General features: G+C 35.3%; 1 protein-coding gene across 2 annotated transcripts in view; it reads left to right on the top strand.

Annotated features, from left to right (window-relative positions):
* Nucleotides 1-13,857, top strand: part of ide (insulin-degrading enzyme) — a 31,774-nt gene that overhangs the window by 887 nt on the left and 17,030 nt on the right. For both annotated transcript variants that reach the window (XM_044135940.1, XM_044135939.1), the window contains exons 2-11: nt 2,423-2,607; nt 3,457-3,664; nt 5,757-5,926; nt 6,770-6,892; nt 8,485-8,597; nt 8,679-8,841; nt 9,790-9,882; nt 10,693-10,784; nt 11,499-11,579; nt 12,236-12,339. In XM_044135940.1, coding sequence (XP_043991875.1) covers nt 2,423-2,607; nt 3,457-3,664; nt 5,757-5,926; nt 6,770-6,892; nt 8,485-8,597; nt 8,679-8,841; nt 9,790-9,882; nt 10,693-10,784; nt 11,499-11,579; nt 12,236-12,339 — 1,332 coding nt within the window. The remainder of the gene's footprint in view (nt 1-2,422; nt 2,608-3,456; nt 3,665-5,756; nt 5,927-6,769; nt 6,893-8,484; nt 8,598-8,678; nt 8,842-9,789; nt 9,883-10,692; nt 10,785-11,498; nt 11,580-12,235; nt 12,340-13,857) is intronic.

Here is a 13,857-nt window from a genome sequence, read left to right as displayed (position 1 = left end):
GAGCTAGATAATTTACTTAACTGTAAACTTGTCGAAATAAGCAATTAATCACAAGATAAATTAAAATGAGCTCGGTAAATTCAATTTTGGTAATTTTTGGTAGGTCAATTTTGTTCACAGAAATGTCATAATCCACATTATTTATAGTTTTTGTTGTAAGTGGAGTTTTTTTCAGAATTTATTCGTTGTGTTTTTTATGCGTTTTATTTTACTAACAGTATTTAGTGGTCTTTATGCAATTAAAGTTTATTAATCTTTGAGAAGGAGCAAACTTGCATTATTATGCCAATATCAATATATTACTTGAAAATGGTCTAAAAATCACAATATTATCAATATTATAAACGTGATCTCTTATAGTTATATTTGTATTATTAATATTTAACTCCTTAGATGGAGTAGTTTGTCAATGAATACGCAAATTCCCATAGGGCAGGGGTGTCAAACTCCAGTCCTCGAGGGCCGCAGTCCTGCAACTTTTAGATGTGCCTCTGCTGCACCACACCTGAATAGAATAATTAAGGCTCTGGAGAACTGGTCTACACAAGGTGGAAGTAATTAAGCCATTTCATTCCAGTGTTTTGTACCTGTGGCACATCTAAAAACTGCAGGACTGCGGCCCTCGAGGACTGGAGTTTGACACCCCTGCCATAGGGGATCAATAAAGTATATTCTATTCTATTATGAATACTGCCAAACTGGTGATGTGACCTTTCCTCTGTTATCCAGTTTCGTCTTTGAGTTATTTTTCATTTTTATGCAATTATGAGGCATAGTGGCAAAACCTGAAACTGCTGCTGTGCCAGTAAGTCAACAGGTGCTTCACAACCGAAGGATAAGTGAGTTGCTAGGTAACCAAAGTGTGACTGAGTTGATTCCACCAACTGTGCAGGTTGAGCAACTGCAGCCGTTCCTCAAACTACATCCCCCAGAATGCAATGCTCTTCTGGATCTCTGTTCTGTGAAGTTATTGAAAATTATATCAGACATATTTTCTATTGATATTGATCAGATGTCTGTTATTTTATTTATACATATATCAATATTGTTAATGATTTATTGCCCAACCATAACCCAAACTATTTGGTTTGTTTAAAAAAGAGGGGGGAAAAGCTACAGTTTTTCAGGTAGATTGAACGCGGTTTTATCAGTTTTGCAGTTGACGCTAATGTTTCACTTAAATGAATAAAACGATTAAGGTGTAGATAATGGCTGTTCTTGTAACTGCACTGTAACAATAGAAAGCTCTTTGGAGTGGATGGTGCCGACTTATTGATTCCAACATCCACTTAAATGCGTCCTTCAAGCTGCTGCTCTATTAAGCTCACCCCGCTGGGATTTGTTACAACTTGAAACTGAACTGAGACGTTAATAACTCATCATAATCTAATGGCTGGTTAAGAGTTTCTGGATCGTATGGTTATTTTTGGGACACTCACACACTGAAATGGATGCAAACATGCTCTAAATCAGGGCTGTCCAAAGTTTTTGCATCAAGGACCAGGATCCCATAGATGAAAATACTCAGGGACAGTGGCTTATTTATGGAGCTAAATTGTGGCCATTAAATTGTTCAAAAGAAAAAATAATTGAAACCAAAAATTTTGGAGCTGAAAAAAAATGTTACAAGCTACTTTTCATATTCAAGTTTTCTTTTCAGAGACAAATTTATGAAGCAATCAAGTTTATCTGAATGACACATTTCAAAGTGCTTTACATCATAAAAATACAAAGGCATAAAAGATACCATATAGTCAACAATTGTTTTATTTATTATGGTTCAAAACTAACTCTAAATAAGTAAACGGTTTCATTCGTTTTTTACTGGGAAGTGTTGGGCACAGATAATTTTTCCTCTACTGACCATGTTTTCTTTTAGTTTGAATAAAAAGTAACTGTAAACATACAGAAACTTTTTATTTAAACCAAGACCACTAGAGCACATTTATTCTATTAATCTTGCTCAACAAAAGTTTTTTTTTATTTATTTTTGAAGAAAGTTTGCATTTTTGTTGCTTGGAATAGACTAAAAGATTTTCTAGACCAAATAATCTGGAAGAATTACTCAAAAAGTTTGGAAACCTTCTGCCTTTTATTAAGACAAAAATTTCTGCTTTGTTTCATCAAAATATCCCATGTTTAATTTATTGATGACAAAATTCTTTTGCTTTTGAAGTCGGAAAAACAGTTTGTATGGAGCAAAATTCAGGCCATAAAGTTTGCTTAAAAGAAAGAAAAAAAAAAGTTTAAAACTTAAATTCTTGTGCTAAAGAAGTAAGTTCCCACTGTAGGACCAAATTTAGAGAATTCTTGAACTGCAGCCAGGGGGCCGCACAACATCATTCCAATGGCCACAAATGGCCCATGGGCCACATGTTGAACAACCCCGTTCTACATTTTTGTTCGTCTCTCTTCCCTGTAGGCTGGTGTCATCCTTACCTCTCAGAATGACGGAACCAGCTGTGAGGAGGGTGGTCACCGATATAATTCGGTCTCCTGAAGACAGACGGGACTACCGGGGCCTGGAGTTCAAAAACGGACTCAAAGCGATGCTCATCAGCGACCCGACGACCGACAAATCATCAGCCGCACTGGACGTGCACATAGGTAAAGGCTTCACTCTTCCTGCTTCTTCACTGCAAAAACACAACATCTTACCAAGTATTTTTGCTCTAGTTTCTGGTGCAAATATCTTAGTACACTTGAAATAAGAAAAACAAATTTGTATGTAACTTTTCAGCAAGACATAGGGCTTGTTTTAGCTCCATAATGTATTAATATTGATGAATAATTACTAGCAGTGTTGGCAGATTACTTCATGGGAAAATGTTGTGTTATAAGTTTAGGTCTCTCATGATGGCACATATTACTGGATGATAAATTGTCCTAGAAATTTTTGTAATAATTGATAATATTGTTGTTTTGAGACAATATATTGATAATTATTGCAAAAACACAAAATCTTACCAAGTATTTTTGGTCTAGTTTCTAGTGCAAATATCTTAGTTCAGTTGAAATACGACAAAACTAACTTACTAAAGTAACCTTTCAGCAAAAAAATCTGCTTGTTTTAAGTCAGTAATTCATAACATTATGATTTATAACATGGGAAAAACGTCTTGCTATAAGTGAAATAATTTGCCAGTGAACCTAGAACTCGGTTGCTAGGTAACGGGCTGGGCTTGGCTGGCGTTACTAGGTAACGATTGTGAAATAACCGAAATAATGGCACTCAAACTTTTTAATCCATATTAAGGAATTCTTTACTTACACAAGCTTCTCTATCTTAATGAACAGTTATTTCTAACTTAGTTTGTCTTATTTAAGGTTTACGAAGACTTTGGTACTAGAGGCTAGACCAAAAATACTCTGTAATATTTAATGTTTTTGCAGTGTTCATAATCCAACGTCCTGATTAATTTAGTGAATTAATAATTGTTTGTGGTTCTTTCCCAGGTTCCCTGTCTGATCCAGAGAACATCTCAGGCCTGGCCCATTTCTGTGAGCACATGCTGTTTCTGGGAACAGAAAAATACCCCAAGGAGAACGAATACAGCCAGTTCCTCAGCGAGCACGCAGGAAGCTCCAACGCATTCACCAGCGGCGAGCACACCAACTATTACTTCGACGTTTCCCATGAGCACTTGCAAGGAGCGTTAGACAGGTAGCTGCCCTGTTTGCTCTGATAAGCCGGTTAGCATCTATGTTCAGCAGCCGGTTAGCATCCACGTTCAGCTTACGGTTAGCATCCACGTTCATTAACCGGTCAGCATCCACGTTCATTAACCGGTCAGCATCCACGTTCATTAACCGGTCAGCATCCACGTTCATTAACGGTCAGCATCCGTTCATTAACGGTCAGCATCCGCGTTCATTAAGCGGCGGTCAGCATCCGTTCAGCGGCGGTCAGCATCCGCGTTCATTAACGGTTAGCATCCCGTTCATTAACGGTTAGCATCGCGTTCATTAACGGTCAGCACCCGTTCATTAACGGTCAGCATCCCGCGTTCATTAACGGTTAGCATCCACGTTCATTAACCGGTCAGCATCCACGTTCAGCGGCCGGTCAGCATCCACGTTCAGCGGCCGGTCAGCATCAACGTTCATTAACCGGTTAGCATCCACGTTCATTAACCGGTTAGCATCCACGTTCATTAACCGGTCAGCATCCACGTTCATTAACCGGTCAGCATCCACGTTCATTAACCGGTCAGCATCCACGTTCATTAACCGGTCAGCATCCACGTTCATTAACCGGTCAGCATCCACGTTCATTAACCGGTCAGCATCCACGTTCATTAACCGGTCAGCATCCACGTTCATTAACCGGTCAGCACCCACGTTCATTAACCGGTCAGCACCCACGTTCAGCGGCCGGTCAGCACCCACGTTCAGCGGCCGGTTAGCATCAACGTTCATTAACCGGTTAGCATCAACGTTCATTAACCGGTTAGCATCCACGTTCATTAACCGGTCAGCATCAACGTTTAGCAGTTTTGTTTATCAGGGTTTTTTTGCTGTATGGAGTTTTGACTCATCATGATGATGATGGTATCTGTTTGCATAAGTGTCGGTATTGATATCAAGTGTTTCACTTTTTATCTCATGAGATGGAATCCCAGTGCATTCTGGGAAAGTTTGATTTCAGTGTTTTTCATCTGATCAAGAGAAGTTTATGTCCTTCCTTCATTTTTTGCTGGAAAATGACAAAAACATGTACAAGGAAAAAAAGTATAAATTTTATTAGAAGTTTAGATCTCATACTTAACTGAAAGTTTTGTATTTTATACTTTCCAATTATCAACAAGATGCCTTTCTTTGAGGCTTTCCATGACTCTCACGGATTATTCAGAACATTAATGAGCAGATTAATCAGAATAAAATATGCTTATAAAGTTCAAAGATTACTTGAAATCTCTTTGACAGCATTTTAGGGCCATTGTAGATAGAAAATAAAAAGGAGTAAAACAATCTATGAAATTTTCCAGAAAAAACAAGAAAATTTCTGAGTTTGAAAAGTTGAAAATCAGCTTGAAAAAAATAAATAAATAGATCTCAATAGTTTCTAGAAAAATCAAGAAAACTGAGTTTGTATAATTGAAAATATTTAACTCAATACTCAGAAAACTCAGAAATTTCTGAGTCATTTTTACTTATTTTTTAGATTAATCTCAGAATTAATTTGTGAAAAATTCAGAAATGTTCTAGAAAAAAATTTGTTTTTGAGTCAGAAATTTTTCATCTCTTGAAACTCCAAAGAATTTGGGTTTTTTTTCTCCACGTATTTCTGAGATAAATCTCAAAATTTCGGATTTTTATTTCTAGCATATTTTCACCTACTCATTCTCAGAAATATATTTGTTTTGTATAGAAAATTTCAGACTTTTTGGTGGAAATGTACTCCTTTTCTTATAATGGCCTTATAGCCCTTCAAGTCTGCAGTATTGGTGAACCATTTTTAGAGAAGTACACTTTAAAACTGTTTTGGTTGTGAACACAGTAGAATAATCCTCTCTGAGTGAAGAGGATCACCTCTTGTATTTTCTGTTTCCTCATTTGCATGGCAGTTGCTCTGAGCTCGTCTACATGGAAATGATTTATCATCACTTTGTTTAAATGCAGATGGCTCTGCTTTACACACTAAAGATGCAGCTGTGTTTCTCCACTGCTTTGTTTACAAACTCTTAACAATGTGGAAAATGGAAAGCAGGATCTGCTGCTTTCTGCTCGGTCTGAATAGTGAATAATTTTTTCAGGTTTGCCCAGTTCTTCCTGTGCCCTCTGTTTGATGAGAGCTGTAAGGACCGGGAAGTGAATGCCGTCGACTCCGAACACGAGAAGAACCTGATGAATGACGCCTGGAGGCTGTTTCAGCTGGAGAAAGCCACCGGAAACCCAAACCACCCATTCAGTAAATTTGGAACAGGTAGAAAGCCGCGCCAAGCCCTTCCTGAACTCATTTAAAGATCAGAAGATTATCCATTTGGATTTGTTTTGTCACCATTACATTTATGGTAAATTAAACTACGATGGGTCCATCTCAATAGAAGTTATTTTATTTATTAGTTTGAAAAGTGAAACTCTTAAAACTGCAAATTGGAATTCTGAAAATAAATTCACTTAATGGAAACACGGCAATTTAGAAAAAAGCTTCTGTTTTTTGATAAATAGTTTTTGCGCTAGGATGAGGTGGTTCTTTAGCTATATTAAAATTAATCTTTTTAACAGCAATGGACACTTTTTTTTTTTTTTTTTTTTTTTGCTTTACATGAGTCACCTGATCAATAACCAGATGTTACTACTGGCAGAAATGATGAAGACGACGGAAGTGGTTGGAGTAATACAGCGTGTCAAGTTTTTTTTGTTTTAACTTATGATTTTTATTTTCTTTTGTTGCATATTACTTTATATAAGAAAGAAAGAAACATTCTATTACAATTTTAGGTGACCATAGCATGTTTTTTTTGTTTGTTTTTTTAATGTAGGAACAAACTTATTTATGTGAGATTTTTAATTGTTTCCTTTTTAATGGAAACAGTAATTGCAGAATTATGTTTTTTAATTTTTAGCGGAATACCAACAAAGTTTTGCACACATTTGTAATGGAAACACAGCTACCATGAAGAGCAGCTGGGGGTACAATCGTAGTTAAATATCATCACAAAGCTGCAATGTATCTTTTAGTGGTAAAGATAATTAGATACTGGATTTTTAAAAAAATCTTTTGTTGAGGTTAATTTATTCTTGTGTTGTTTTCATTATTTTGCAGGCAACAAACTAACACTTGAAACCAGACCCTCTAAAGAAGGGGTTGATATCCGTCAGGAACTGCTGAAGTTTCACTCTACGTATTATTCTGCTAATCTGATGGGGCTCTGCGTGTTGGGAAGAGGTAAGGACTAAACAGGGAATGATTTCATTCAAACCATTCAATAAAACAAATGGATTCAGCCATTTAATCCAGTCTGAGTTGATAAGTGTTGTGTGTGCTATTCTACAATACAATGAAAAGGATTTGTTCCCATAAAGAAGCATAAAAATATTTTCTAAAATGATTTATTTGAAGGGGATTAAGAGTTATGGCAAAAAGCAATTCAGAAACAGGAAGACATTGACATATTGGTCTTAAAAGGGTTACAATTAAATTTACATGAGCAACTTTTTGGAAAAAAATTACTTTTAGTATTTTTACTATGCTGTACTTTTTACTTGAATATTTTTATTATGAAGTATTTCTACTTTTACTTGAGTAAAATTTCTGGATTCTCTTCTCACTGAATGTAAAACAAACATGTTTTAACCAAAAATTCACCAGACAGACACACACCTGCAGTTTTTGTTAAAGTTTCATAAAGTTTTTTTATTGAGAGAAACTGATTTGGAAACATTTTATTTTTGTTACTTATATAAATTATTGTAATTTTCATTCTTAAAATACTAAAATTTCCACGTAACTTTATATTTTGGTCTGTCCGATGTAAATTTTTAAATTTTAAATGATTGATAAATTGATCAGCTTCTGTAGACTTTTTATCAAATACTTTTTTTTACTCTTGAGTAATTTCCTAGATGGCTCCTTTTTACTCTTACTTAAGTAAAAATATGTTGCTACTTTTACTAGAGTAATATTTTTGTGCTCTCTATTAACTGTAAATATCTAAATCTCTGCACACCTTCATGATTGAACAATAAGGAAGAAACTGGGGGAAATGTCTGACACGAGCAGTTTCCCAGGTAAAACCACACAATGGCATGTCTCACCTTGTCATATGTGGTGAAACTTTATCGTCGTGAAACCATGAATGCTGCTGTTCCAGAAAATCCTGAAGGAGGGAAAATGTCCAGCCGAGGCAAAGTTCACATTGAGTTTACAGCAATTAAATCACCTACAAAAAGATGGCTCAAGAGAACTGAACTAAATTAGTTTTTTAATAGCCTAGTCAAAGTCTGGACTGAAATTTCAATTTATGACCAGAAACCCTTCAAATATTTGTGGAGTGGGATGATGTAAGAGTGTTTGTAAACGCTTCATGGCGGTTGGTGGAACAACCAGTTATTTGGGGTAAATACTTTCCACAGGTTGCCAGGTTGGTTTGAATCGTTGTTTTTCCTCTTAATAGATAAAACCAACTGAAGGCTGAGCTCCGTATTTACTCAGGTTCAGTTCGTCTGGCATCAACATTTATTTGGGTGACATAAAAAGCAAAGCAGACGGTGAGAAATGTCTGTCAGGATAAGTTTCTCATGAATTACATACGGCGTGTTTTATGACAGAGTATTGGGGCCACACTAAGAAAAAAATACAAGAATAAAGTTGCGATTCTACGAGAATAAAGTCACATTACGACTTTCGTCTCAAGATACTTTTGAATTTATTTGACTATTTATTACAGTAGATGGTCAATCGTAGTTTATTAAGCACATAAGACAAGAATAAAGTCTGTTGAAATAATAATTATTTTACATGTATTTTGATCTTTCCAGAGTCTCTTGATGAATTGACCACCATGATGGAAAACCTGTTTGGAGAAGTGGAAAACAAAAACGTTCCGGTCCCAGAATTCCCTGAGCATCCGTTTCAGGAAGAGCACCTTAAAGTGGGTCGTTACATCTTTAGGATATTTCCTACAAATTTAAAACAGTTAAACTAATCTTCCCTGGTTCTTTTTGTGTTAAAGCAATTCTACAAAGTGGTTCCCATCAAAGACATTAGGAACCTGTATGTGACCTTCCCCATCCCAGACCTGCAGAAGTACTACAAGTCGAACCCAGGTCATTATCTGGGACACCTGATCGGCCACGAAGGACCCGGCAGTTTGTTGTCCGAGCTCAAGTCTAAAGGTACTGCGTCATATTGTTGTCTGAAGCCCAAATTTTACCTTCTGTTAAAGTTTTAGATTTAAGTTGGCACTTTTATGGAATCCTATTCAGATGTTAATTAGATTTTTGGGCTCCAGAAAGTTGGTTTGAATTAAATGTTCTTTGTTCACAGCTTCTAGATGAACTAGTTCTTATTTATTTATCATCATTAGACTGAGATGAAGTTGGGAAACATTTTCCTTTTGCTTCTTTTCCTTTCATTCTTTCTTTTTGCTCTTTTAATCTTTTTTATTATTCTTTTCACTCCTTCCTTTCAGTCTTTTTGCTCTTTCAGTCTTTTTTCTCTTTCTTTTGCTCTCTTTCACTCCTGACAAACTTTATTTTATAACTGTTGAAATCCCATAAAAGTTGCTCTCATTCATATATTTAATAATTAAAACTTTGTAATTCCATTTGTCACTTCAATCACTTTTTTTTTTCTTATTCCCATCAAATGTGTTACCTCTCTTTTCCTCTTCCTCTGTTTCTGCAGCTGAAACACTGAATAATTACCAAATAATGTGATCTGAAGTTGTGTTGGACTCAAGCAGACCCTGATTTCACTTTTAAATATGCAACCATAAAATCTAAATGAATGCAGATCATTGTTATAAACGGCAACTTTCCTCTTTCATCCTGATTCAGTTTAAACTCATTTTACTGATTAAAATCTTCAGGTTCTTACCTGCAGGATGGTTGGAGAGACGAATTCAAAGCTGCTGCTTCTCTGTGTCAATAAATAAAACTAAAAGTGATAAAACTCTCGGTGTAATCTGATAGTTTTAATCTTGGATCGTTTGGCTAATTTCTCAATGTAGAAAGTGAAATCACCAGCAGGAGCCCAGACATTCAGCCGAGACAGAACCGAGTTTAAATCCAGAATAAATCTTTGGTTCAGGGCGGTGAATGAGTTTCCTGTTTCCTGTCCAGGCTGGGTGAACACGCTGGTTGGAGGGCAGAAGGAAGGAGCCAAAGGATTCATGTTCTTCATCATCAACGTCGACCTGACGGAGGAGGGGCTCTGTGAGTTTCCCTTACAACACAAAATATTTTATTTTATTTAAAATATATATATTTTTTTATTTTATTTAAAAATATTTGTAAAATAAAATCTAAAATTGTATTTAATTTTTAAAAAATAAAATACTTTAGTTTTAAATTTAATGTTTTATTTTTAGATAAATATTTAAAAATAAAGTATTTTCTAATTTTTTATTTTACTTTTAAATATTACTTTAAAAATAATTATTTAAAAATAAAGTATTATATTTTTAAAATAAAATATATATTTTTTCATTTTCAAATGAGCTTTTTTTAATAGAAATATTTTCATAAAATACTTTATTTTTAAATAATTATTTATTTTTAAATATATGTATATACATTTAGAAGTAAAATAAAAGCAAAGTTTAAAAAAAAAATTTTTTTTTATAATAAAATAAAACGTCAGCAGAAATTATGGCAGCAGTTCAGAATATTTGCAGAGATTGTGTGAAGACTTGCTTACTAGACAGTTAATTAATTTATTGAAATAATTTTCAACTAATTTAACAACCAGAGAAAATCAGACTCTAAATCCTGCTGTTTGCCAAAATAACACACTGAGAGAACTAATTAAGCCAAAACTGTGCAAGAAATATAAATATTTTGGATTTAAGATGAAAAAACTGAAGTAGCCGTTTTATTTCCACCTAAAAAATAAACTATTTTAAAGTCTCCTATTAAACACGTTTTGCTAGTTTAGGCAAAGCGACTCGTGCAAAACCTCCGTAGATGTTTGCAGCGTGTTTGAAAGGAAGTGTTGGCTGACTGTAGGGTGATTTGTCGCTGCAGTGCATGTTGAGGACATCATCTTCCACATGTTCCAGTACATCCAGAAGCTTCGCACCGAAGGTCCTCAGGAATGGGTGTTTGAAGAATGCAAGGTCGGTTCTGGTTCTGGTCGCTCCTGTAGCAACAGTTTACAGAGAGAAAGATATCATTCTACAGCTCTATCTGTGTCTATAGCTCTATATCTATAGCTCTAGCTCTATGTCTATAGCTCTATATCTATAGCTCCATAGCCTTAAACATCTAGTTCTTTAGCTCTAGCTCTCTCTGTCTACCTAATCTGCACATTTTTACCTTCCAGTTAACTTTCTATTAATATGCTTTGAGTTATTAGAGAACTCTGAAGAACAATGTTAGTTTGTAACGACCCTTTAAACTGGATAACTGTCTGCAGTTTTACACTTAATTTATTTTTACAATAACATTTATGAGTTAAAAATACAGTTCATGTAAAATTGTATTTTTTTAATTATGTCCTCTGGCCTCTTTCTCTCTGTCTCTCTCTCTCTTCCTTTCTCTCTCTCTTTCTGTCTCTCTCTCTCTGTTTTTCTCTGTCTCTCTCTCTCCCCCCTCTCTCTCCCCTCCTCTCTCTCCCTCTTTCTGTCTCTCTCTCTCTCTTTCTGTCCCTCTCTCTCTCCCCCCCTCTCTCTCTCTCTGTCCCCCTCTCTCTCTCTCTCTTTCTGTCCCTCTCTCTCTCTCTGTCCCCCCCCTCTCTCTCTCTCTCTTTCTGTCACTCTCTCTCTCTCTGTCCCCCTCACTCTCTCTCTTTCTGTCCCTCTCTCTCTCTCTCTCTCTCTCTCTCTCTGCAGGATCTAAGTAAAGTCGCCTTCAGGTTTAAGGACAAGGAGCGACCTCGCGGCTACACCTCCAAAGTGGCCGGTTTGCTGCATGTAGGTTCTCCTCCTTGTCTTGTTTCCATGGAAACTTCGGGTTGTTTTAAAAGATTAGTGTAAAGTCTGCAATGTGTATTTCTATGTAGCTTTAGCTAGAAATGCTAAAGAATTGATTGATCCGACCTACGATTATCTGGGATCGGGGAAATCATATTGATCGTTATTGGAAAAGCAATAAAAGATATGAAAACTACTTTTTACAGGCATTGTATTCATAACATTTACACAAAAAATTATACTAGTCATGTATAATTGTTTTTTTATTTTATTTAAACGTTAGCTATTTGCTTGTGAGTCTCAATATTTGCCCTTTTGGATGTCACTTTTATAAAAATGTAATTGACTCATCATGGAAAATGTATTGCACCTAAAACCTGATTTTTATTTTAAAAATCCAAACTTATTTTGTTTAATATGTATTATAAAATTATGATATTTTATTTCGAACAGCCATTTTACGTTTGTGGTTCTGATCAAATTTATCTGGACTAAAGGTAGAAATGGACCTTGGCACAGTCAGAACAAGAAATGATTTCATGAACTTTATATCCTTTATATTTAAGCAAACCAGCATGTTGAAGTTCTAATTCCTCCTTTAGTTTTCTGGTATTTTTCTGGTGTTTTCAGCTGAAAATCTTGTCTTTGTGTTGCAGTATTATCCTCTGGAGGAAGTTCTTGCAGCCGAGTATCTTCTGGAGGACTTCAGGCCGGATCTGATTGAGATGGTTCTTGATAAACTCCGGCCGGAAAACGTCAGGTTAGTGTGACAAACCGGTTTCCTAACAAGACTTTATATTAAAGTATATTTACTTTATATTAATAAACATTAAATAATTAATTACTTAAAACAAGCGTCTTTGTCTTGCTGAAAGTTATTATAAGTTAGTTTTGTGTTATTTCAAGTGTGCTAAGATATTCAAAGTTACTTGGTAAGATTTTGTGTTTTTGCAGTCATGACTATTAACTTAAAGTTCAATGGATGTCGGCCTCATAAACGGTTACGACGGGCTGGATTTGGCCCACAGGCCTTAAGTTTGACACCAGTGTTGAGTTGGTTGCCATTTACAGCTTCAACACCTCAGGAGATGTTTTCTACAATGAGAGAAATATTTCTTTTTATAAAGCCTCTCAATCAGGTCAGATGGAGAATTTATTTATTTATCTTTTGAATTTGGACTTTGACTAGGCCATTCTAACACTTAAACCAGCTTTGATCCAATGCTGTAAGTTTAGGAGTTTTGTCCTGCGGATTTTTGAGTTTGATTATTTAAGTTGATCTCTGTCTCTGCTGAAGAAATGCACAGCCACAGCATGATGCTGCCACCTACAGGCAATAGGCAGTAGGTGCAGTTAATGTGCAGTTAATTTTCCTCCATATATTTATTGTTTCGTCATCCTGATTTGTTGCACATGGTGAACAGAGCTTCTTAGGGTTTTCTTTCTGCTTGAATCAAAGAATATTTATCAACAAATTTTGGACTCCGGTCGCATAAAAACGTGTGATTTGTACCAGTAAACTGCTCACAGTAACTATATTTAATCATATTTTCATATTTATCGATATTCTAAATAAATGCGGACAGTTTCAGGGATTTTTAGCATCATTAATTGACATTTATCGTAAAAACGATAAATCAAAATGATCTTATAAGAAATGTATCACGATAAATGATGTGATAACTGCCCAACCTGAGTAAAAACTATTATTATTTTTACAGGTGCACTGATAAATCAGGCCCCAATTTTTTAAAATTTTGTGTGATTGGCTGAACATACAAAATGGTCGACAAAACAACTAAGTTTGCAACTTTAGCGACTTTTCAGACAATAAAATTGGACTCCACACATCAGGCTTTTTTCAGTATTCGACCAGAAAACTACAATCAGTACAACGCTAATTAATTAATATTTTAAATTACTACAATCCTACAGGAGTGATTGGACGTTCTGTGTGTTGGGCTAAAATATTTCATTTTTATTTATAAATGCGGTCATTTGCATGGACTTTTCACATCTTTTATGCTCAGAAGATGAAGAAAAAGCAGAGAGGAAAGCTGGACATCATCACAGCTTGTTTTCCTAAAGTTTTACTGTTCTAACCTGATCCTTTTTTTAATTATTTTTATTAATTTTTGATTCGTTACGATACAAAGAACAAAGAAGAAACCTGTGCCGCCACACACATAAAACCAAAACCAGACAAAAAAAACACACACACACAACAAGATACCCCACATGAACAAGAAACAAGGTGTCAATCTTCTCCTCTGGTCCA

The sequence above is a fragment of the Gambusia affinis genome, linkage group LG13 (genome assembly GCF_019740435.1).
Source record: "Gambusia affinis linkage group LG13, SWU_Gaff_1.0, whole genome shotgun sequence".
Classification (NCBI taxonomy): domain Eukaryota; kingdom Metazoa; phylum Chordata; class Actinopteri; order Cyprinodontiformes; family Poeciliidae; genus Gambusia; species Gambusia affinis.
Note: the sequence above shows the minus strand (reverse complement) of the source record. Positions and strands in the feature narration are given on the sequence as shown.